At 45.5% G+C, this 22,958-nt stretch overlaps 1 protein-coding gene across 1 annotated transcript in view; it reads right to left on the bottom strand.

Moving 5' to 3' along the window:
- Nucleotides 1-10,471: 10,471 nt before the first annotated feature.
- LOC144783040 (gap junction delta-2 protein-like) overlaps nt 10,472-22,958 on the bottom strand; it is a 256,295-nt gene continuing 243,808 nt past the window's right edge. Inside the window, exon 2 of the mRNA XM_078662220.1 lies at nt 10,472-11,496. Within this exon, the coding sequence (XP_078518346.1) occupies nt 10,665-11,496 (832 nt within the window). The 3' untranslated portion in view covers nt 10,472-10,664. The remainder of the gene's footprint in view (nt 11,497-22,958) is intronic.

Below are 22,958 nucleotides of genomic sequence, written 5' to 3'. Positions count from 1 at the left end.
GATTGTATAGATATTTGGGAACTGCAGTGGAGGACTATATTAGATTCCTTCAAATTGTCCAGTAATGTGTGATAGATCTCATCAGTTATTCCATTTGTCTTCATTTTGGTGATGCCTGTCTTCTTTGGCAGTACAATGCTCGTGATAGACATCCCTTTTGACACATAAGTCTTATGTGAATTTGAGAGGTATAAGTTAGAATTTGTTGCCGACTGCTGCACATTGTGGTTTTAATATTATTGTGGGCCATAAGTCTAGAGCATGGCATTTGTACTGAGAAAGCAGTGCCTCCTATTGGATGTTTTATGCTAAACTGGTATGATGATATGTTGGACTTGGCCCGCAGGGCTGGTTCACCCCTGAACTGTTTGCCTTATGTGTGACCCTGTGTCAGTGATTTTTGGGTCTCTGCGCACTTTTCCCTGGGTCCCAGAGTGAAAGTGCGTGCGTGTAGCATGGCTGGCCTGCCCTCCCATAGGAATGCATGGGGAATGTGTGTGTCCCTAGTAGTTCCTGATGCATGGGGAGTGCAGGCTCGAGTTTAGTATGTGTAAACTCGTGAGAGTGAATGCTGCGAGATGGTATATGCGGCATGTGTGTGTCTAGAAGGGAAGTGCTACTTCTGGACATTGATGTGCGTGTGCTGTGAGGGTGCTGGAGAGTGATTGGCTGGAGCTGGCTGGCATGCCAGGCTCCAGGAAGTCTGGATGGGTCTGCCCGGTGGTGAGTGGGAGATTAGCATGAGTGATGTGTGGGAGGAGTGTACCTGTGTCCTGGATGGGCTGGGTTGTCCCCACACAATGCTGGCTCCGCCCCCCTGTGGTGTGTCTAACGACCCTAGCCTCCCCAGTGAAAGAAATGGGTGGTTGGGCCATCAAGAGTGCTCCAAAGCCAGCTGAAACTGGTTTTCCCCCCACCCTGCACCTTGAAACAAAGGCTTTGGTAATATAAGAAGGGGCTGTGTCCCCTTGGAAAATGTTCTGCTTTTGGATCCTGCCAGAGGGGGCTGTTGCTGCTGCTGGGGCCAGGAGGACCGCCACTTGGGGTGTCTCCCCGCCTGGAGACCCAGTGTGCTGGCTCTGGCCCAGCCTTGCCCCCCCTGCCTGCCTCCAGCCCCTGCTGGAGCCTTGTCCTGTCCTCCAGTGCTGGGGAGCACTGAGGACTCCTTGCCTGCAGCCTGAGAGCGCTGCTCTCTGCCCTTCAGCGCTGAGAGCGCTGAAATCACCTGCCTAGCGCTTGGAAGTGCTGGATTTTGGCCCTAGCGCTGTGAGCGCTGTGTTTTCATCCTGTGGCGCTGGAGAGCGCCTACCCTTCGTTCTAGCGCCTTGAGAACACAGCCGGTGCCCACCCGGCATCTGATCGCCCTGTGTGGCGGTTTGACGGCGCGGGTGCCACCCCGCTCATTGCCGCTTTGTTTGCCCATTTTTATTGGATTCACGAGGGAGCCCACTCCTCGGATCCTGGGGAGCCGCCTGCCTGCCTAAGAAGCGAGCCGCCGCGCTGCCCGCGGCGACCCGGAAGTGGTAAGCGGCCCGGCCAATCCCCGCGCGGCCCAGGAAAGGCCGACCGGAAGTCCCGCCTCCTCCGACGAGCCGGGGAGGGAGAAGCTGCTGGCCGGGTCCCCGAGGCGAAGACTTTGAGGAGGACTGTTGTGGAGCCCTGTGTGATTGGGTACGGGAGCCCACGGAATGTGATTGGGACCTATTGTTCGATATGTTTCTCAGAGAGCAGTTGCTCAGTTGTTGTTCACCAGGGTTGCGCCAACACCTGTTAGGGTGTGGATTGTCTGAACCATGTGACCTGGCAGAGGAAGCAGACCGCTGGGAAAGGGCCAGAGGTTCTGTAGAGTCATTGGTGAGTGAGTCCAAAAGAAGTGGTTCAGGTATCTTCCAGCCCAGCGTGGTGGAAGAGGCTCAGTGTAGCCCAGCTAGGTCCCAGTATAGTGAGAAGGGTGTAGGGGCTGACTGCCTGGCTCAGTGGAGCAGGAGTCAGTGGGTGGCTGAGAGCCCCCAGAGGCCCGAAGCCCTGTCTCAGAACCTGGGTGGTTTCTTGAGGGAACACCAGGTTGGGGACCTAGGCTGTCCTGTTAGCCCATTTGAGGAGGATCTCCTAGTGAGTAGAGGACCTGGAGCGTCTGTAACCAGAGCTCCTGTGGTTCTAGAGGCTGGCAGTACCGCTCCGGTAGGGAGGGTACAGGAGTCCAGCGTGAGGAGTGATTGGGGGATGAGTTTCCCAGTGGATGCACCAGTGGACCAGAGACTAGCCAGTTGGGCTAGATCTTCTTGGAGGGACCCGGGTGGCGCCACTTCTGGTCTGGGGGATCGTCACGCACTGTCAGGTGGACAGAGGGCGGGAGATCTGCGCCAGACAGACAGTCACGCAACAGATGTGTCATCTGTTAGCCTCAGGGGGATTGTGTGTGAGTCCCCAGAAGTCCTGGAGTGCCAGGCAATTGTTCCACCGAAGGTGGATGGCCAGGTTCAGGATCAGCCTGACCTGAAGGGTAGGACGACTGTAACCAGTGTCCTGACGGGTTCTTCGTCCAGAGGAACTTCTCCAGGTGGGAGAGGGCAGACCTCTGGAAGGGGGTGCAGAGGGTGGGAGAGCCCAACTCTGACCCCGGTGCAACCTGAGGGGTTAAACCCTGGGTTGGCATGGCGTTCTAGGTGTCCCCCTCGCACGGGGAGGAGGAACCCTAAAAGAAGAGGTAAGGGGAGGAGAGCCTTCCCTGAGACTCCTGGTCCACCTGAGGTTGTAGACCCTAGGCTGGAGAACCAGTGGCAGTCTAGCCCTGTCTTGCAGACAGGAGGAGTGGAGAATGGCTACTATGTGCCCGGGGTTACTACCCCCCACTTCGTGAGTAGGCAGGAACCAGTGGCACCTGGGTGGCCTAGGGCCTGGTCCTGGCCGCGGACAGCTGAGGAGTACCAGTGGGGTAGCCCAGCTGGTCCTTACAGTAGCTTTAGAAGGAACCCTAGGGGTTCACCGTGGCATAGAACAGGAGGGTGTCCCGGCAGTGGCGGGCCTGCGTCCGTGTTCTATCGCCCCAAGCAGGGAAGTCCATCACGGTGGTGATTGTTCTCCCCTGCGTTTTGGCTGGAAGGGGGTTATGTTGGACTTGGCCCGCAGGGCTGGTTCACCCCTGAACTGTTTGCCTTATGTGTGACCCTGTGTCAGTGATTTTTGGGTCTCTGCGCACTTTTCCCTGGGTCCCAGAGTGAAAGTGCGTGCGTGTAGCATGGCTGGCCTGCCCTCCCATAGGAATGCATGGGGAATGTGTGTGTCCCTAGTAGTTCCTGATGCATGGGGAGTGCAGGCTCGAGTTTAGTATGTGTAAACTCGTGAGAGTGAATGCTGCGAGATGGTATATGCGGCATGTATGTGTCTAGAAGGGAAGTGCTACTTCTGGACATTGATGTGCGTGTGCTGTGAGGGTGCTGGAGAGTGATTGGCTGGAGCTGGCTGGCATGCCAGGCTCCAGGAAGTCTGGATGGGTCTGCCCGGTGGTGAGTGGGAGATTAGCATGAGTGATGTGTGGGAGGAGTGTACCTGTGTCCTGGATGGGCTGGGTTTTCCCCACACAATGCTGGCTCCGCCCCCCTGTGGTGTGTCTAACGACCCTAGCCTCCCCAGTGAAAGAAATGGGTGGTTGGGCCATCAAGAGTGCTCCAAAGCCAGCTGAAACTGGTTTTCCCCCCACCCTGCACCTTGAAACAAAGGCTTTGGTACTATAAGAAGGGGCTGTGTCCCCTTGGAAAATGTTCTGCTTTTGGATCCTGCCAGAGGGGGCTGTTGCTGCTGCTGGGGCCAGGAGGACCGCCACTTGGGGTGTCTCCCCGCCTGCAGACCCAGTGTGCTGGCTCTAGCCCAGCCTTGCCCCCCCTGCCTGCCTCCAGCCCCTGCTGGAGCCTTGTCCTGTCCTCCAGTGCTGGGGAGCACTGAGGACTCCTTGCCTGCAGCCTGAGAGCGCTGCTCTCTGCCCTTCAGCGCTGAGAGCGCTGAAATCACCTGCCTAGCGCTTGGAAGTGCTGGATTTTGGCCCTAGCGCTGTGAGCGCTGTGTTTTCATCCTGTGGCGCTGGAGAGCGCCTACCCTTCGTTCTAGCGCCTTGAGAACACAGCCGGTGCCCACCCGGCATCTGATCGCCCTGTGTGGCGGTTTGACGGCGCGGGTGCCACCCCGCTCATTGCCGCTTTGTTTGCCCATTTTTATTGGATTCACGAGGGAGCCCACTCCTCGGATCCTGGGGAGCCGCCTGCCTGCCTAAGAAGCGAGCCGCCGCGCTGCCCGCGGCGACCCGGAAGTGGTAAGCGGCCCAGCCAATCCCCGCGCGGCCCAGGAAAGGCCGACCGGAAGTCCCGCCTCCTCCAACGAGCCGGGGAGGGAGAAGCTGCTGGCCGGGTCCCCGAGGCTCCCCGAGTGGAGAGGGGAGCCCCGGGACGAGGGGAAAGGAGCCCCGCGGCGAGAGGAGCCGTCCTGCAGCCCAGAGCCGGTGAGTGTTGCGAGAAGCGAGGGGAGGGGCACCGGGACACGTTGTCGGTGTCCGCCCCCCCCCCTGCCCCCCTCAGCAGCGCGACCTCGCGCCCTTGTGTATAGAGCCAGAGAGGCTCTTAGGGGGCATTTCTCGTCCTGAGTCCCCAGAGGGGGGACTCCAAGCGCCCCCACGTGTTCGAGGGTCCCCCGTGAGGGGCCCTAACGCCCGCATCATTGTTGAGGAGCCCGGAGAGGCTCCTGGGGGCCATTTTGTTCGTTGAGCCCAGAGAGGCTCTGAGGGTGCCATCCCCTCGTGTAGGAGCCCAGAGAGGCTCCAGCCCTTTTGCGTGACGAGCTTGGGAGAGGCTCCAGCCTGCATTTGATTTACGAGCCTGAGAGGCTCCAGGCGCTATTTGTTGAGGAGCCCAGAGAGGCTCTGGGGCAGTGGTTCTGGAAAGAAGTGCCGGAGCGAGGCTCAGGGCGCCATTTCTTGTCCAGAAGCCCAGTGAGGCCCCACAGTGCCACAGCAGCGGTTCTTGAGCCCAGAGAGGCTCCAACGTTGCCCTAGCTTTCCCTGCACCAGTTGCCCAGCACTTTGTGGGCAACTGCGACGTTTAGGCCCTGACGTTGGGACACAGGGACTGTCACAGGTGGTGACTGATCTAAGTTTTGCGCAATGTTATTGCTGCACCTCTGAATGTATTGTTTATGCGTCATGTGCCTTTACACCTCTGAATGTTAACGCATCATGTGTGTTGTTTTTACATCCCTACAGGTAGTGTGACATGTAGGTGGTTGTTTTTCTCCCTAGTACAGGTGGTGCTAGTGAGGTCCTGTTACCAGTGATTACTGGTTGAATGGTCTACTTTTATATTGTGTGCTACACTGATTTTACTTTCTAAAGTGCTATTTCTGAAAGTATTATTTCTAGAAGTGCTGATACCCCTGACAGTGGTCCAAGTGGCCCTGTCCTGTGCAATATCCCTTGTAAATTCCGCCCGTGCCTGTTGGCACAGTGTAACAAGATGTGTGTTTTATCTGATGTATATTTATTATAATACAAAGGTTATTTTTATATAACCTTGTGTGGAGTTTCCTTTGTGGTGGGCCTTTGGTTGTTGTTGCTGGGGTGCATGCGCAAATACTTAACTTACATCGCCTCCAAGTTTAGCCTTGCTGCTCGCGCCACGTTACCTAGAGGGTGAGTAGGGGTTATCTTGGCGTGTAACTCCCTTGCCCTGACTTGGGTGTGGTGGTCTCTGACTGACTTTGGCGAAAGCCCTGGCCAGCCAGGGATCCCATTTCCAACATGATAAATTAAACAAATGTAGAGCACAGTGTTCTGTTTAGTTTGTATTGCTTTAATTTAACTTGTAGGTATAGTGGCCCTTTTCATTGGGAGGATCTCTGGACAATGCCTTGAACATTGTCTTTCTACCTAAAGGTAGCAATGTAGTGATTGCATAATTAGAGTTGTGCATTCTTTTGGGTAAAGGTGGAGAAGAAGCCCTGTTTATATTGATGTGCAAGGTGTTGGAAGATACAATCTAGTGTTTACATTATGTAATAGGGAGTCTTTGTGATGTTGTTAGCATGCAGTATCAATGATAGGCCTGAAGTCATGGTTACTTCTTGGTTTCTAACTTCTCTTGATGTTGTTGGAGGGACTTCAAGGGACATATTTACAAGCCCCTACAAGCCCCTATCACCACCACAACATCACTTTTTTAACATAGCGGTGGCGATTGGTGCCTCGCCTTATTTTCAAGGCAGCATTAAACCACTTAACGTGGCTTAATGCTGCCTTGTAAATAAGGAACCCTTTCACGGTATCCTTAGCGTGAAAGGGGATGGCAATGGGTGTTGCGGTATGCAGTCCACTGCCACACCCATTCATTTTGATGCTGCCCCATATTTACAAGGGTGGCGTTAAGCAGCAAAAATAGAAGTTACAACACACCATTTAAAGATTGTTTATATGCAGGAAGGGTACCTTCCTGCATAAAAACTATCTTCCCCTGCAATGCAGACACCCTTACACCATGGCGCAATGGTGCCTGTGTTTGGCACTAGGGATCTAAATCTAGCACCAGCGCAGGGGGAAATAACAGGGCTGCACCATATTGTTGCAGCCTTGTGTTTCAGGAGTGGTGGAGTGTGGCATTAAGCCAAGAAGACTCCGTCACTTCCATTGTAAATATGCCCCTAAGATCCTTAGGCCATTTGGTGGTGGGCTGGTAGTTTTGCCATTGACCGAAAGTCATAATCTCTGTCTTTGCAGTATTGAGCTTTTAGATGGTTATTCATCACCCATGTATTTATGGAGTGAAGGCAGACACTGAGTTGTGGATAGAAGAGGTTGTCAGGGTTATCCATATTTAAAATAATGTGGGTGCTATCTCCATAGTTGTAACAGACGAGGCTATGAAATGTAACTAGATTTGGTAAGGGGGCTTTGTAGATATTGAGTAATAAAGGGGATTTGATGAACCCCTTAAGAACACCACCGTGTTGTGTGTGAGGAGGCTTTGTAAAGGGAGTAGATAGACTACGCATTGTCTGTAAGATAAGTAGAAATCCATTTTTTTATAGATTCTGAAATTGTTAAGTCTTTGCAGTAGAGTATGGGGGTGGACAGTTTCAAATGCAGCTGATAAATCCAGAAGTTAGAAGGGAGAACCTTCTTTTTTTCCAATGTGAGCTTTAGATCAGCCAGGATGGATTTGATGGCAGACTCTGTGGCTCTGCTTGGTCTGAAGCTGGACTATTGGGATGATAATAAGCCATAATGTCAGTTAAAGTGGGAACTTTGAGTAAGCACTGCTTTCTCAAAACAATTCCTAAGAATGGTCCATTTGATATGGGCATGTCATTTTTCTGGGCCAGATGGGTCAGTCTTTCTTTATGAGGAGAGGTCTGACGTAGGAGATTTTGAGCTCAGGTTGGAATGAACCTAGAGCCAGATATTTGTTGAGGAAACATCTGTCCACCTCCCCTGCACAGGGTGAGCAAAGGCCATCTTTAAAGATATTTGGCAGTGCTATGTCTGATATTGATCCTGATGGTCTGACTGCAATGTTAATACTGAGGAAATCTTTTTGTGACAGGGTATTGAAGGTATGCATTGATGGATGTGTTGTGTAGTCCACATCCTCCTTCAGGCAAATTGTCAATCTTTTTCATTATTTAGATCAATTCATTGGAAGTTTTGTTACAGAAGTCTTGTTATCATGGTGTTTCTGTGTTTAGGCACTCTGGATTTCGAAATTCTGTTAGAATTTTATGGAGTTCTTTAGAAAGGCAGTCTGTTTTAGTTTTCTGGGTGGAGAAGTGGTGTCTTTTTGTTGTTTTGATGTTTTTTTTGTAGAATCCTTGATAGTGCTGTAGCATGCTTTTGTCTGTTTAACCTCCTGATTTTCTCCACTTGCGTTATAGTATGTTGAATTATGCTCTCATTCTTTTGACGCTGTCATTAACCCATGGAGTGTTCTTTTGAGGCACATAAATGGCAACACTATTAATCTGCTGCCTGGTTAGAAAGCCCTAGTGATCAGGTGACCTTAGGCCAATGGAAATCCTAGCCCTAACCATTATGAACCCTAGCCCTAGACTCTAGATCCAATGGGAACCCTGGCCCCAGGAATCAATCACAGCCTTGGCACTATCAACCATTCAAAACCCAAGTGCTAAACCCTATATTCAATAAAAACCCTAACCCTGGGAGCAACTCAGAACCATATCCCTATCACCCAATCAGAACTCAAACCCTAAGCCCTAGGTACAATAGAAGCCCTAATCCTGGGAGCCAATCAGAACACTAGCACTAGCACCTAACCAGATCCAAAGCCCTAAGCCCTAGGTCGGAACCCTAGCCCAAAGCCCTAGGTCCAATAGAAACTATTAATATATGCGCTGGCAAAAAGTCACTAAAATGAGTCGGGAGGGGTGCAAAATATTTAATATGGAAGCAAAGTTTCTATAGTTCCCGATTATTGTCGATCACACTGTTCATGGAATACTAAACTTTTCAACCGAAGCAAACATCTTTGTAATTTTGCACACCCCTACTCATGGCCCAAAGTCAGTTGACAGCACTGTTATGGGCCTGCCACATATTCTTCAATAAGTCTTCTTAGACACACCTGTAGCTTTTGCTTTAATACCTGATAACAGCTCTTGATCAAGGGATGCAAGTGGAGATTAGAGTGAGAGAAGCTAAAATAATCTCCAAGATGGCTTCTTAGTTAATTTTTGAGGGAGTCAGAAGTCTCTGATTGACTGACTTGGGGTAAGGTACCCGAATGTTACGTTTGAAATGTTAATATACAACAATATTGTGACCAGAATATTGACTAGGAGAATATTGTGAAGGCTAGTGTATATACACAAATATTGGTTTACTATGCTTAACACCACATTTATGTACCTTGACTATATATATTTTCAAGGTACATAGATGTGAACTTCAGAACAGTAGATCTATAGTTACTGATATATACTACTGCCATGATATTTTATTTGCCAATACTTTTGATATGATATTTGTGTGTGATGATATGTTTGCATTTGATATTGTGACAGACAAGTGTCTGTGGTGAAACTAAATGGATTTGAAACGAAAAACAAAGCTATGCTTCACAAAAACTACAATAAGACATTGTAATTAAAAACATGTAAAGACACCTAAGAACTGCAGAAAATGATATTATAAAATACAAATAAGCCCATAGTTGCATTCCACATTTCCACCAAAGCCACTCCCTCCAAACAATAAGTCAATAATTTTCACATGCACTGTTTCTTCTTTAAGATTTGTCTTGCACACCTAAGGACGAAATACACATTTTAAATGTCTTAGAGTTCCTGTTATAAACCCACTGAAGAGCCAGTTAAAGATAGAGTTTCAGTGCTGTTACATTTGCCCTTTGTGCTTAAAATTGCCAGATGATTTCATTGGATGACTACCACACAGAATTCCATGTTGCCCCTTGGAGGAGTTTTTAAAAGCAGGAATAATAGGCTTTTTAATCCGTTTTTTTCATTCATACTGGCAGCAAAATAGGTGTTGCCAAAATATCCAGAGGGGATCCAAGCCAAAGGCAAATTAGCAACAGATTGGTCTAAGGAACAGTTGTTCCCCAAGCCTTCTCTTAAAACCTAAACCCCGCTCTCTGAACACAAATAATCAGAGACTCCTGTCTGCTGATTGGAAAGTTGGATTATCTGTAATCTGCATACACTGTATCTAAAATGGTGAATATTTGCATAGACGTCACTTCTCATGGGGAATGGACTATCTTGGGCAACGTGGGACTGGTGCAGTGCGCAGCAGTGGCCCTCAACGATGGAGATATTAGAGATTAGGTTTGTGATGGAGGCTTTTGTGGCGGCTATGTTAGAGGGGATGGAAGACAAGATGTCAGTGCATGTTACTTCATTCAAAAGTGATTTAAGTCCCCTCTCTGCCCCAGGGTTATGCATAAGAGTGCCTGTGAGCGAGAGGGGAAAGCACCATAGCCCGATAGAGTGTCCTGAGGACCGGGTTGAAGAGTTACATATGGAGGAAGACCCTGAATTGTAACATGTGGCTGAACTCTTGACACCTTGGGCCAAGGGTGTCTCAATGGCTGATCGTCTTGCCACTGATGGGTCATGCAAAGGACTGGGGGAGACAGCTCTACTCACTGTCAGCTCCAACAGGGGTCATTATTCTCAATGGGGGTTGGTCCCACAATCCTATGTGAACCATCCAAGCTTGCTTTTCATCTGTGAAGGAAGGAGGAGGACAAAGAATTGGCCTATTGGGAAAATGTCAAAGGCCTTCTTCTTGTGGAACCATGTCCCATAGAAGGGGCCTCAAGAGTGCTTTTGAGACTGGGGAAGACTGCAGCAACATGGTAGTTTCAATGATTGATCAAAGCTGGGGTGATCATTGAATGCTTAACTTTGGCTTGACCCGTTGTGGGTAAAAGTAAGTTTGGTGTTGATGGCCCCTTGGCTTAGCCCTACCTCTGTGGCTGACCCACCAATGACAATGGACAGACTCACTGTGTTTGGAGAGATCCATAAGATTTGCCCTGCAATTCTGATCTTTGAGCTTAGACCTAGCAATGATCTGCCAACATGGAGCTGATGCTCTAAACATTATGGTTTCAAGTCATCACACAAGAGGGAGAAGGAATAAATAGATGTCAGACATAAGCTGACTCACTGGACTGCGTCCTTCCCAAGGCAGGCACTTGAGTCAGAGGGGTCATGTCCTTCTTTCGACCATCGCTGGTGGACTTGCGCCTGGCCTGCACACCCCTCATTGCTGTCCTAATTTTACGCCAGCCCAGGTGGTTGAGCTCTGCCAGGTTGAGAAGCACGCAAACCCCACTGACAGCAAACATAAAGACCAGGAAGACTGTCTTTTCAGTCGGTCGGGACACATAGCACTCCACCTCCTTGACACAAGGGTAGCGGTCACATTCGAAGATGGCAGGGACATTGAAGCCATAAAGGAAGTACTGTCCAGCCAGGAAGCCAATTTCCAAAGCGTTCCTGAAGACCACCTGTATGATGTAGAAGCGAGAGATGCCCTCCTGACGCTTTACCTTGGCGCTCTTCATGGTTCTTACTGGAGTGCTGGGGATCTCCTTTACCTCCAGGCAGTCAGGCTCCTCCTTGGAAGAGGAATCTGGGTTTTGGACAAGGATGCCATTGACGTTCTTTATCTTTCTACCCTCGCGGGTGCAGTCTTTTTCCAGCAGCGGATACAGGAAGGAGTATCGGCGATCTCGCTGCTTGGCCGACTGGTGGACAGAGTACGTGATGAAGCACAGGCTGGGTGTGCAAACCAGGATGATCTGGAAAACCCAGTAGCGGATGTGAGAGATAGGAAAGGCTTTATCATAGCAGGCCTGGTTGCAGCCCGGCTGTAGCGTATTGCACATGAACATAGTCTGTTCGTCCTCGTACACGGTCTCGCCCACGATGGCCACAATGAGTATTCGGAAGATCACCACCACTGTCAGCAGGATCCTGCCACAGACAAAAAGAACATATGTGTCAGGGGGATATAGAATTATACAGTAGTTACAAAAGTAATCAATACACTTTCAATTTTTTAAAAATCTTTTGTTACCTTTTATCGTCAATATTTTTTGGGGATAATATATTTAAAACACAATTTTTGTGATGCCTCCTAAAGGGCTGGACAAGTTATATACGGTCGAGAGAGCAGTTCCGATTCCCATGTAAATTATGTTTATTTTCTACTATTTATTTTTGAGGTGTTGTATTTCTGTGTGTTGTATTGTGCCAACATGATACTTTCAAGCCACTTCAGAGCACTTTGAAAACCTGATGAGATAGAAAGAAGGGTGGACATGAGTAAAAATACGGAGAGCAAGAAAACAGGTGAGGGAAGAAAGCAAGATGTAATGAAGAGAATAGCAGGTGGTGAAACAAGCATTTGCAAAGTCAATAGATTTCACGTTTGTGAGATCTATTGGCTTTGTCAATGTTTTTTAGACCTGATGCACAGAAGCACAAGCTGCTGTGCACCATGTCTTCAAGTAAAGAAACAAAATGGTATGACGTGGTTAACGCTGGCCGCGTCATAGCTCTTTTTTTCGTTACTTGCACAGCAATCCAGTTGCAGCAAAAATTGGGAGGAAGGGGAAGCTCACTTGATCTCCCGTGTCCATGTGTAATGTAGCTGGTGCTCGTGTAAAGCACTCCAATACATTCGGGCCAAGATTCAGCTACATAAACAACAAAAAACACAAAACAAAAGCAAACACAATCTTTACAAAAGCAACAGAGGTGCTGGGGAGAAGGGTTGGAGTAGTACCAACCTGCTGCAGAGGGAAGCAACATGAGGGAGCAGAAACACAAGGGACAGTGTAGGAGAGCAGGAGAATATAAGCAACATGAAGGCTGGGCAGGAGATGGACTGTGGCAGGCACTAATTGAGGGTGCATGTCCAACAGTAAAAAGAAAGTACCTCCAGTAATGCACGGCCAGCAGAAGGATGCTGGCTACAGACAGACAGGAATCTGTAGTAGGTCCGTGCTCCATGGTAGGGACCAACACAGAAAGTGCCTGGAGGAAGCAGCAGGAGGTGCTGACCAATCAAAAGCAAGGAACTGAGAGTGAGGTGGAAGCCAACCAATGGTAACTAATGGGCAGGCTCTAAGCCCATTTTTTAACATTTTTGTTTTGTTGACAAAACATTTCCCTGACAACGCATGCACGCTGTTCAGCCAAAACCTAAAAAAGATGGGTTGGCGATGGCAGAGGGGAGGGGGACAGCTGAAGCAGGTCGAGGAGAGATTCTGTAGACCGGTTGAAGAGAATGCAAGTGCATAAGGGGGAAGAGGTAAAGGGGTTAAGGTGGAAGCACACAAGGGGAGAGCAGGTGAAGAATTGTTGGAGGGCAGTGAAAGCACAGAAGTGGAAGCAGATGAAGTAGTCTGGGGAGGAGATGAAAGCACAGAAGAGGAGAACAGGTTAAGGGGATAGGTGGCCTGGATGAGGGGACAGTGGAGAGAGAGAAAGGACAGAAGAGGAAAGCAGATGAAGTGTTCTGGATAGGGGATGCAAGCATGCAGTGGAAGAGCAGCTGAATAGGCCTAGACTCTGATTGACAGTGATTCGTATCAGATTGATGGAGGTGTACACAGCACAAGATAATGAGGCGTTTCCAGGGACAATGGGAAAGCATGAGGTGAAGCACACTTCAGCAAATCAAGAGCTAATCTAGACTGCAAGGAAGGTGAAATGAGGTTGCTGCTTAGAAAACCCAACCAACCCTATGGAAGAACAACACATCTATGACAGTAAATTACACATATGAATAATGCTTAGGGCATATTTACAAGACCCTATCGCCACAGGAACGTCACTTTTTTCGATGTTCCTGTGGTGATATGGGCTTTGTCTTATTTAAAAGGCAGTGTTAAGCCACTTAACATTGCCTAATGCTACCTTGTAAATAAGGCACTCCTTCATGCTATAATTAGCATGAAAGAGGAAGGAAATGGGTGTTGCGGTGGGAGTTCCGCCGCAATACCAATTGATTTTGATGCTGCCCATATTTACAAGGGTGGTGTGAATATGGGGCAGCATCAAAATTAAGACCAAAAATAACCTGGTCTTAACATGGCAAAATGAGGAGAAATGCTTTATTTCTCCTTGTTTGTGCTGTGTCTATGTGTGTTGCACTCTGCAGCACACATAGCAACAGCAAAACACCATGCATGATTGTTTAAGGCCATGAAGGTGTCCCTTCCTGCACATAAATTAGCATTTTAAAAATGAAGAGTTGCAACTTTTATGTGTGCTGCATTTAAGATTGTTTATGTGCAGGAAGGAACACTTTCGTGCACATAAACAATCATTCCCACAATGCAGGCACCCTTGTACTATGGTGCAAGGATGCCTGCATTGGCGCTAGGCATCTACAATTAGCGCCAGCGCAGGGGGAAATGCAGGGCTGCACCCTATTGTTGTGAATACGATGCAGCCTTGCGTTTTCAAAGTGGTGGAGTGCTGCATTTAGCCAAGAAGTCTAACTCTGCGCTCCGTCACTTTCCTTGTAAATATACCTCTTTCTTTGTGAATTGAACTGAAATCCTAGTGGGTAATCGCAGTGCATTCTGGGACTCCAGAATCATCACGGTAGCCATCTTGAAGATGTATTGCTTATATTATTTCTCAGTTTTATGATTAGGGCTCCTTGTTTTATGGTACTTCTTTTTTTAACATGTCTGTTTGTATTTATCCATATTTACTTTTTGGCCATCTTATTGGTATTTTTCCATATTTATTTTGTGTTTTGAGAAAAATGAAGAAGTAAATTGATATATTTCCGCACTTATTTAACTGAAAAACATGCACTCATACTTTGATGCCTGCCATGTTTTAGTAAATTAGGCCATAACCAAGAACTGGGTCTGGGCTCACGGGCAATAAGGACAAGCCTCACTAAACTGAAGAACCAAAAACAAGCACCAGTATTGCCACTTATTTTTAAAGGGGGTTAGAAATCACCACTCGGTCTACTGAATTAAACAGTACACCTCAGGATGCTTTTTTTATCCAGAATGAATCAACTTTAATTCACAAAATTCAATGAACATATATTTCAACACGTTTTTATAAAATACAAAAATATTGCCTAAATCACTCTGAACTCTCTCATACAACACCACAGTCATTCACTACACCATACTATCTAAGACACAACCAACAAACATGACAAAAGCTGTACATTAGTTCATACAAAATATTTACAATTCACAATTTGCAAAAATAAACAGCAAAGGAATGAATTTAGGAGAATTTTTTCTTTTTTCTAAATAGAAATCCTAATACTGTAGAACAAAGGTCTATGCGTTTCAATGACCCATGATTTAAGGGAAATCTCGTCAGGACCACGTAGCTGCGAATGCAAAAGGAGAGGAGTGAGTCACTCTGCTAGAAGACCCTCCCTCTAACTCTTCTCATATTGAAAAAGGGTTTAGCTCCTACCTCAAAGGTGCTCGTTTTTCTTGGGGATTGGAATCTGAAACCAGAACAATAACAAACTCTACTTAGTCTCTATAGCAACCTAAGCAACCATCTAGTAAAGACCCACTGAAATGAACAAATACACTGAAGTGCAAGAATACTCACAGGCTTCTCATTCAACTCAGCCTATTTTTCGAGGAGAGAGAAAAAATCTGTAGGGGGGAATAATTGATGTGTGTCAGAGTCCCATGGTCGTATTTTTTAAAAAGCAAGACATATGAACGGAATTAGAACAGATTTGTTCTTACTTGTGAGGACGGCGGGATCCACAACCTGGGGTTTTAATTTGGTTGTTTGAGGCGCGCGTCGGTAACGCCTGTCAGGGATAAAGAGACAGGGTCAGTCAGCCATCCCCGCGGGCTCAGCGTCTGACGCTGCTATCCTGTGCTCAATATCCGAGCTTACCTGACTTGCCCGATCAGTGCAGCAGAACGGAGGACACCGCCATCTATCTCGATCTCTTGTCGGTCGAGACTGCTTGCCGCCGCGCTTGGCTGTCAATTTGACGTTGTGCGTGTCCTGCCGCTTCCTGGTTGCAGGGAGTTGTGGGATTCGTAGTTGTTACCCCTCTGTGCAAATTCTAGAGTAGATTCGTTTTTCCTGGGGGGGGGGAAAGGAGGGGGGGGGGAAAGAATTTGAAGTTTTGTTGTTTGGTGAAAACTGAATTAGTCTTGTCCTTTCGGAAGAAGATGCTCATTGAAGTTTGCCTCGATCAGAATTTCATAAAGGGATAGATCAGTGCCGCCGTTTTTGATTACGTATTCCATGGAACACCTCTCCAATTTAGAAACCGCACTTTTCTTATAGCCGGTAGATTTCTGACATTTCGTTTAATCCGTCAATGGCTGTATTGAATTTTAAAATTAGTAGAGCCTCATGCCGTGCCAATTTTTCTTCAATGTCGCCACCACGTTGGTCTTTCTCAATTTTAGCTATGACTGTCCATTTTAATTCCTCTATCGTGTGGTTGTTAGACATCCAATGGTTTACCAATGGCGCAGTATTTACATTATTTTAATACGTGATTTATGTTGACTTATTCTGCTTCGGATTTCTTGGCTTGTTTTACCAATATATAATTTATTGCAAGGACATTTTATCCCATACACAACAAAACGTGTTTTACAATTGGTAAATTTTTCATGTTTCCAGTGGATCGAATTATGTGAGAAGAGGGTCCCCTCCTCTGTGCTTGCACAACAAGTACAGGTGCCGCATTTGTGATGTCCTTGTACAGGTGGTAATCCTAAGAGGGAGCAGACTGTTGGTTGTTCTTTTTTCTTCATGGCTGCTCTCACTAGATGATTTGCCACGCTTTGATCTTTCTTAAAAGCGAATAAGGGCTTCTCTTTTAGAGAGCCATCAACATTTTCCACCAAATGCCAATTTTGAAGTATCGTTTTTTTTAATTGGTTGGAGTTTGCACAAAATGTTGAGACGCAAACTATTCTTTCAAGTGCAGGTTTTTCTCTTTTTTCCAAGAGAGTCTCTCTTGGTACCCACCATGCCCTTTTCATCGTTCTTTTAAGGAGCTTTTTGGGATAGCCCCTTGCTGCTAGATTATCAGTGAGGTTGTTTGCGTGGAACAAATATTCATCCTTGAAATGACAATTTCGTTTGATCCGAAGATATTGTCCGAATGGCAGATTTTCTTTTAAATTGCGAGGGTGATTGCTTTTAAAATGTAGTCCCTTGTTGCGATCTGTTTTCTTTTTGTATAATGTAGTCACTAGCCCTTCTTCTGTTGGATAAACCTCGACGTCGAGGAAAGCCATTTTAATTTTTGAGTAGCTAAGGCTAAATTTGATTTCTTGAGTTCTTGAGTTTAACCATTCATGGAATTGTTTAAGATCCTCTATGTTTCCTTTCCATGTCATGAAAATATCGTCGATATATCGACTCCAGCTAGTGATCTGTTCCGAGTACGGGTTGTTCTGGTAAATGAATTGCTCTTCATATAGGGCCATAAATAGAACAGCCAGTTCTGGAGCAAATGGGCAGCCCATGGCTACTCCACTTGTTTGGTAGAAAAACTCGCCATTGAAATTGAAATAATTTTTCTTTAATGCAAAACTTGCTAGTTGCATTATAAATTCAGTGGGTACCCTAGTTGGTTTTTCTCTTTCTTCCAAAAAGTATTGTATGGCATCTAGTCCATCATTTTGAGGAATCTGGGTATATAGTGAGGTGACGTCTAGTGTGACCAGTAGATCTTGATTGTCTTCGAATTGAATTGTGGGCAGTTTGTTAATAAAATCTGATGTATCTCTTAGGAATGATTTTACTTTGGGGAGGAAGGGTTTTAGGAAAAAATCAACAAATTTAGATATGGGTTCTAGTAATGAGTCACAACCAGAGACTATTGGTCTTCCAGGCGGTGTAGTGGCATCCTTATGGACTTTCGGCAGGACGTAGAAGAGCGGAGTTCGTGGATTTTTTGATTTTAAATATTCGTACTCTTTTTTCCCAATAATTCCGTCCTCAAAACCTTTTCCTAGGATATGATTCAGTTCATTTTGTAATTCTGTAGTTGGATCTTTTAGGATTTTTCTGTAGCATCTAGGATTGTTCAATTGACTCATTACTTCTGTTGTATATTTTTCTGTGTCCCATATCACAATCGATCCGCCTTTGTCGGCCTGTTTTATTGTAATCGATGTATCATTTTTTAGGTCTTCCAAAGCCTTTCTTTCTGATTGTGAGATATTAAATTTGGTCCATTGCTTTTTTTGTTCCATTTGGGTAATGGCAGATAAGATTGTTCTTTCAAAAGTGATGATTTCCTTTGCCACTTTGTTTGCTGGTGGGCAAAAAGATGACTTCTTTTTTAGCCCTGTTACCTCAATTGGTGAGTTGTAGTTAGTTTGTGAAAAAAATGATTTTAGTTTGAGTTTTCTACAGAACTCTAGTGCCTCTGTTTTTAATCTCACGTAATTGGTATATCTCACTGGGACAAAAGAAAGTCCTTTTTCTAGGATACTTGTTTCCGCCGGAGTAAGAGTCTTATTTGAAAGATTGAAAATTGGTGAGTCTACCAATTTTTGTAATTTTGCCTCCGCGTCGACATCTCCCATGGTTGATTGTATCGGGGCCGAGCTCGGTTTTGTTGTTGGCCTCTCCCTAAAAAAGGCGCCGATGACGGGCCTGGTTGTTGCTGGAAAGATCCTCTTTTGTTTGTATTTCTTCCCTGGTGTCCTCCCTCGTTTTCACTGCCACTTGAAGAAGATGAGGTGTCGGAATACGTGATAAATTTGTTATTAGATCTACCTTGATATTCCCCTAGATATTTTCTTGAATCAGGTCTTGAGTAAAATTCTGGTTGCAGGTAAGGGTACACTCTTTCTACATTAAAGGCTTTTTTATCCTTTTGGAATTGATTTTCTTTCTGATTAATGGTGAAATCTTTGAATTCCTGTATGTCCTTTTCTACCTTGTCCAGTAAAGTTTTTGCATCTGTAATCAATTGATTTTGTTCTATTTCGGCTTGTAGTGTTTTGATCTCATCCAACTGTTGTAGGGAGATGCGTTGAGCTGTTTCCACCGTTAAGACCATCAGGTCACGGCTGCACTTTGTCTCGATGAAACTATATCCCTTTTTGTAGATCGGGTCTTCGGTGAATATGACTGGGATATTTTTGATTTGTAGGCCAGCTGGTATTGTACCGGCTCTTAGATGCTGGAGTAGAAAATGACCGTGTAGGTCTGTCCGGATTTGTTTTTTCCGTAGTCTTAATAGTTTGTCTGTTTCATTTTGATTCCTTGCGGATGCACTTAACGTGACAGAAGAGAACAAGGGTGGTTTATCTAGCAGCTTTTTAATGTGCTCTTCACTATAGGCAAATGTTTGATCCTCTGACATTCTTTTAACAAATTCACACTCGATCAACACTCTACACAATCGAACTTACTTCACAACCTAACAACTTCCCTAGCTCCACTGTGGGGCTCAAAGAAGACCTCGCAGAATCCTCTGCAAAAATACCATAACCAAGAACTGGGTCTGGGCTCACGGGCAATAAGGACAAGCCTCACTAAACTGAAGAACCAAAAACAAGCACCAGTATTGCCACTTATTTTTAAAGGGGGTTAGAAATCACCACTCGGTCTACTGAATTAAACAGTACACCTCAGGATGCTTTTTTTATCCAGAATGAATCAACTTTAATTCACAAAATTCAATGAACATATATTTCAACACGTTTTTATAAAATACAAAAATATTGCCTAAATCACTCTGAACTCTCTCATACAACACCACAGTCATTCACTACACCATACTATCTAAGACACAACCAACAAACATGACAAAAGCTGTACATTAGTTCATACAAAATATTTACAATTCACAATTTGCAAAAATAAACAGCAAAGGAATGAATTTAGGAGAATTTTTTCTTTTTTCTAAATAGAAATCCTAATACTGTAGAACAAAGGTCTACGCGTTTCGATGACCCATGATTTAAGGGAAATCTCGTCAGGACCACGTAGCTGCGAATGCAAAAGGAGAGGAGTGAGTCACTCTGCTAGAAGACCCTCCCTCTAACTCTTCTCATATTGAAAAAGGGTTTAGCTCCTACCTCAAAGGTGCTCGTTTTTCTTGGGGACAAGGACATCACAAATGCGGCACCTGTACTTGTTGTGCAAGCACAGAGGAGGGGACCCTCTTCTCACATAATTCGATCCACTGGAAACATGAAAAATTTACCAATTGTAAAACACGTTTTGTTGTGTATGGGATAAAATGTCCTTGCAATAAATTATATATTGGTAAAACAAGCCAAGAAATCCGAAGCAGAATAAGTCAACATAAATCACGTATTAAAAATAATGTAAATACTGCGCCATTGGTAAACCATTGGATGTCTAACAACCACACGATAGAGGAATTAAAATGGACAGTCATAGCTAAAATTGAGAAAGACCAACGTGGTGGCGACATTGAAGAAAAATTGGCACGGCATGAGGCTCTACTAATTTTAAAATTCAATACAGCCATTGACGGATTAAACGAAATGTCAGAAATCTACCGGCTATAAGAAAAGTGCAGTTTCTAAATTGGAGAGGTGTTCCATGGAATACGTAATCAAAAACGGCGGCACTGATCTATCCCTTTATGAAATTCTGATCGAGGCAAACTTCAATGAGCATCTTCTTCCGAAAGGACAAGACTAATTCAGTTTTCACCAAACAACAAAACTTCAAATTCTTTCCCCCCCCCCTTTTCCCCCCCCAGGAAAAACGAATCTACTCTAGAATTTGCACAGAGGGGTAACAACTACGAATCCCACAACTCCCTGCAACCAGGAAGCGGCAGGACACGCACAACGTCAAATTGACAGCCAAGCGCGGCGGCAAGCAGTCTCGACCGACAAGAGATCAAGATAGATGGCAGTGTCCTCCGTTCTGCTGCAGTGATCGGGCAAGTCAGGTAAGCTCGGATATTGAGCACAGAATAGCAGCGTCAGACGCTGAGCCCGCGGGGATGGCTGACTGACCCTGTCTCTTTATCCCTGACAGGCGTTACCGACGCGCGCCTCAAACAACCAAATTAAAACCCCAGGTTGTGGATCCCGCCGTCCTCACAAGTAAGAACAAATCTGTTGTAATTCCGTTCATATGTCTTGCTTTTTAAAAAATACGACCATGGGACTCTGACACACATCAATTATTCCCCCCTACAGATTTTTTCTCTCTCCTCGAAAAATAGGCTGAGTTGAATGAGAAGCCTGTGAGTATTCTTGCACTTCATTGTATTTGTTCATTTCAGTGGGTCTTTACTAGATGGTTGCTTAGGTTGCTATAGAGACTAAGTAGAGTTTGTTATTGTTCTGGTTTCAGATTCCAATCCCCAAGAAAAACGAGCACCTTTGAGGTAGGAGCTAAACCCTTTTTCAATATGAGAAGAGTTAGAGGGAGGGTCTTCTAGCAGAGTGACTCACTCCTCTCCTTTTGCATTCGCAGCTACGTGGTCCTGACGAGATTTCCCTTAAATCATGGGTCATCGAAACGCGTAGACCTTTGTTCTACAGTATTAGGATTTCTATTTAGAAAAAAGAAAAAATTCTCCTAAATTCATTCCTTTGCTGTTTATTTTTGCAAATTGTGAATTGTAAATATTTTGTATGAACTAATGTACAGCTTTTGTCATGTTTGTTGGTTGTGTCTTAGATAGTATGGTGTAGTGAATGACTGTGGTGTTGTATGAGAGAGTTCAGAGTGATTTAGGCAATATTTTTGTATTTTATAAAAACGTGTTGAAATATATGTTCATTGAATTTTGTGAATTAAAGTTGATTCATTCTGGATAAAAAAAGCATCCTGAGGTGTACTGTTTAATTCAGTAGACCGAGTGGTGATTTCTAACCCCCTTTAAAAATAAGTGGCAATACTGGTGCTTGTTTTTGGTTCTTTAGTAAATTAGGCAGCCAAATCTAACAAAACACTACACTCACAGGTAAATATAAGCATTACATACAATAATTTATTAACGTATGCCTTCATTTAAGGAAATTTGATGTTGTGTTTTTTAACTCTTCATGATGTCTATCTGCTCAGCTGTTGGTCTTGAATTCATTACGGACAGCATCGAGAATCATTCACAAGAAGCAAAATTTTCTGTATTTTGCCGCTTTTAAAAATAAATACATTCGGGAAACACATTATTTTCGGTCTGTATTTATCTGTAAAAATCAGTAAAAACGGAATACTGAGACCCTTATTTATAATGCCCAGATTGCCAGTCCCAAATGCAAAGCACCCTGGGCCACTGAAGAGAGGGGAGTCGTGGACAAGGGAGAATGGGCATATAGAAAGTGGAGTAAAGGTTGTTAATCATTGACCTGGGAGGCTTTCACTTTCCTAGCCACACACAGACAGGGAAGGGATATAACCAAATGACTTTTAATAGAGTAACTTCTCGGTTACATTTATTACACATCATAAATTAATATGATCATAATGTTTACAAATGAGAGATTAGCATTAATATTATGAAAACTCACTGCAAGGTAAACTAATTGTTATTGTTATTGTTATTGTTAACTTAGTCTTTTATAGCGCCAACTCACCTACAGGTCTCTAGGCGCTCAAACCAGACAGCATGGAACCGTGCATGAGGACAAAAGAGAGGCAGGAGCATATAATAAGATTTTTTTAGCTGGATCAAGTACCTCCCTAAATAAAAAGGTTCTTAACAGCTTCCTGAAACGCAGGAGATTCGCTTCTTTCCGAAGTGATTCTGGTAGATTGTTCCAGATCTGCGGAACCAGAACCGAGAAAGACCTACCTCCTTTGGTTTTTAACTTATACCGAGGGCAGACCAAGAGCTGGGATTCGGCAGACCGCAGGACTCGCTTGGGGATGTACAGCTCCAAGCGCTCTTTGATATACGCAGGTGCTTGCCCATAGATGGCCTTGTGGGCTGTACAAAGGCTCTTAAACTCCACCCTCTGTTCAATGGGAAGCCAATGTAGCTTGAGTAGTAAAGGAGAGGCATGGGATCTTCTAGGTAACTTGAAGATCAGACGCGCCGCGTCATTCAGGACCACCTGCAATCTGTTGATCAAGATTTTAGGTAGGCCTAGATAAAGGGCGTTTCCATAATCTAGCCTCGAAACAATGGTGGCCGAGACTACCATACGGAGTGCGGAAAAGGAAAGGAGGGGGGCCAACTTTCGTAACTGTCTGATCAAGCCAGTGCACATCCCTACCACTGAGGAGATCTGACTGGCCATTGACAGCTCCTCGTCAATCTTGATTCCGAGACTTTTTACTTTGTCACTCGGTATCGGTGAGGGCCCTAGTTCCTGGGGCCAGTAGAGATCACTCCAGGGCGAGGCTGAGGTGGAGACCACCAATACCTCTGTTTTTTCCGGATTTATTTTTAACAAATTGGCCGTCTAACTAATGATTGAAAGAGTCCCCAGGCA

The sequence above is a fragment of the Lissotriton helveticus genome, chromosome 9 (assembly GCF_964261635.1).
Source record: "Lissotriton helveticus chromosome 9, aLisHel1.1, whole genome shotgun sequence".
NCBI lineage: Eukaryota > Metazoa > Chordata > Amphibia > Caudata > Salamandridae > Lissotriton > Lissotriton helveticus.
This window is presented reverse-complemented; position numbering and strand designations above follow the sequence as displayed.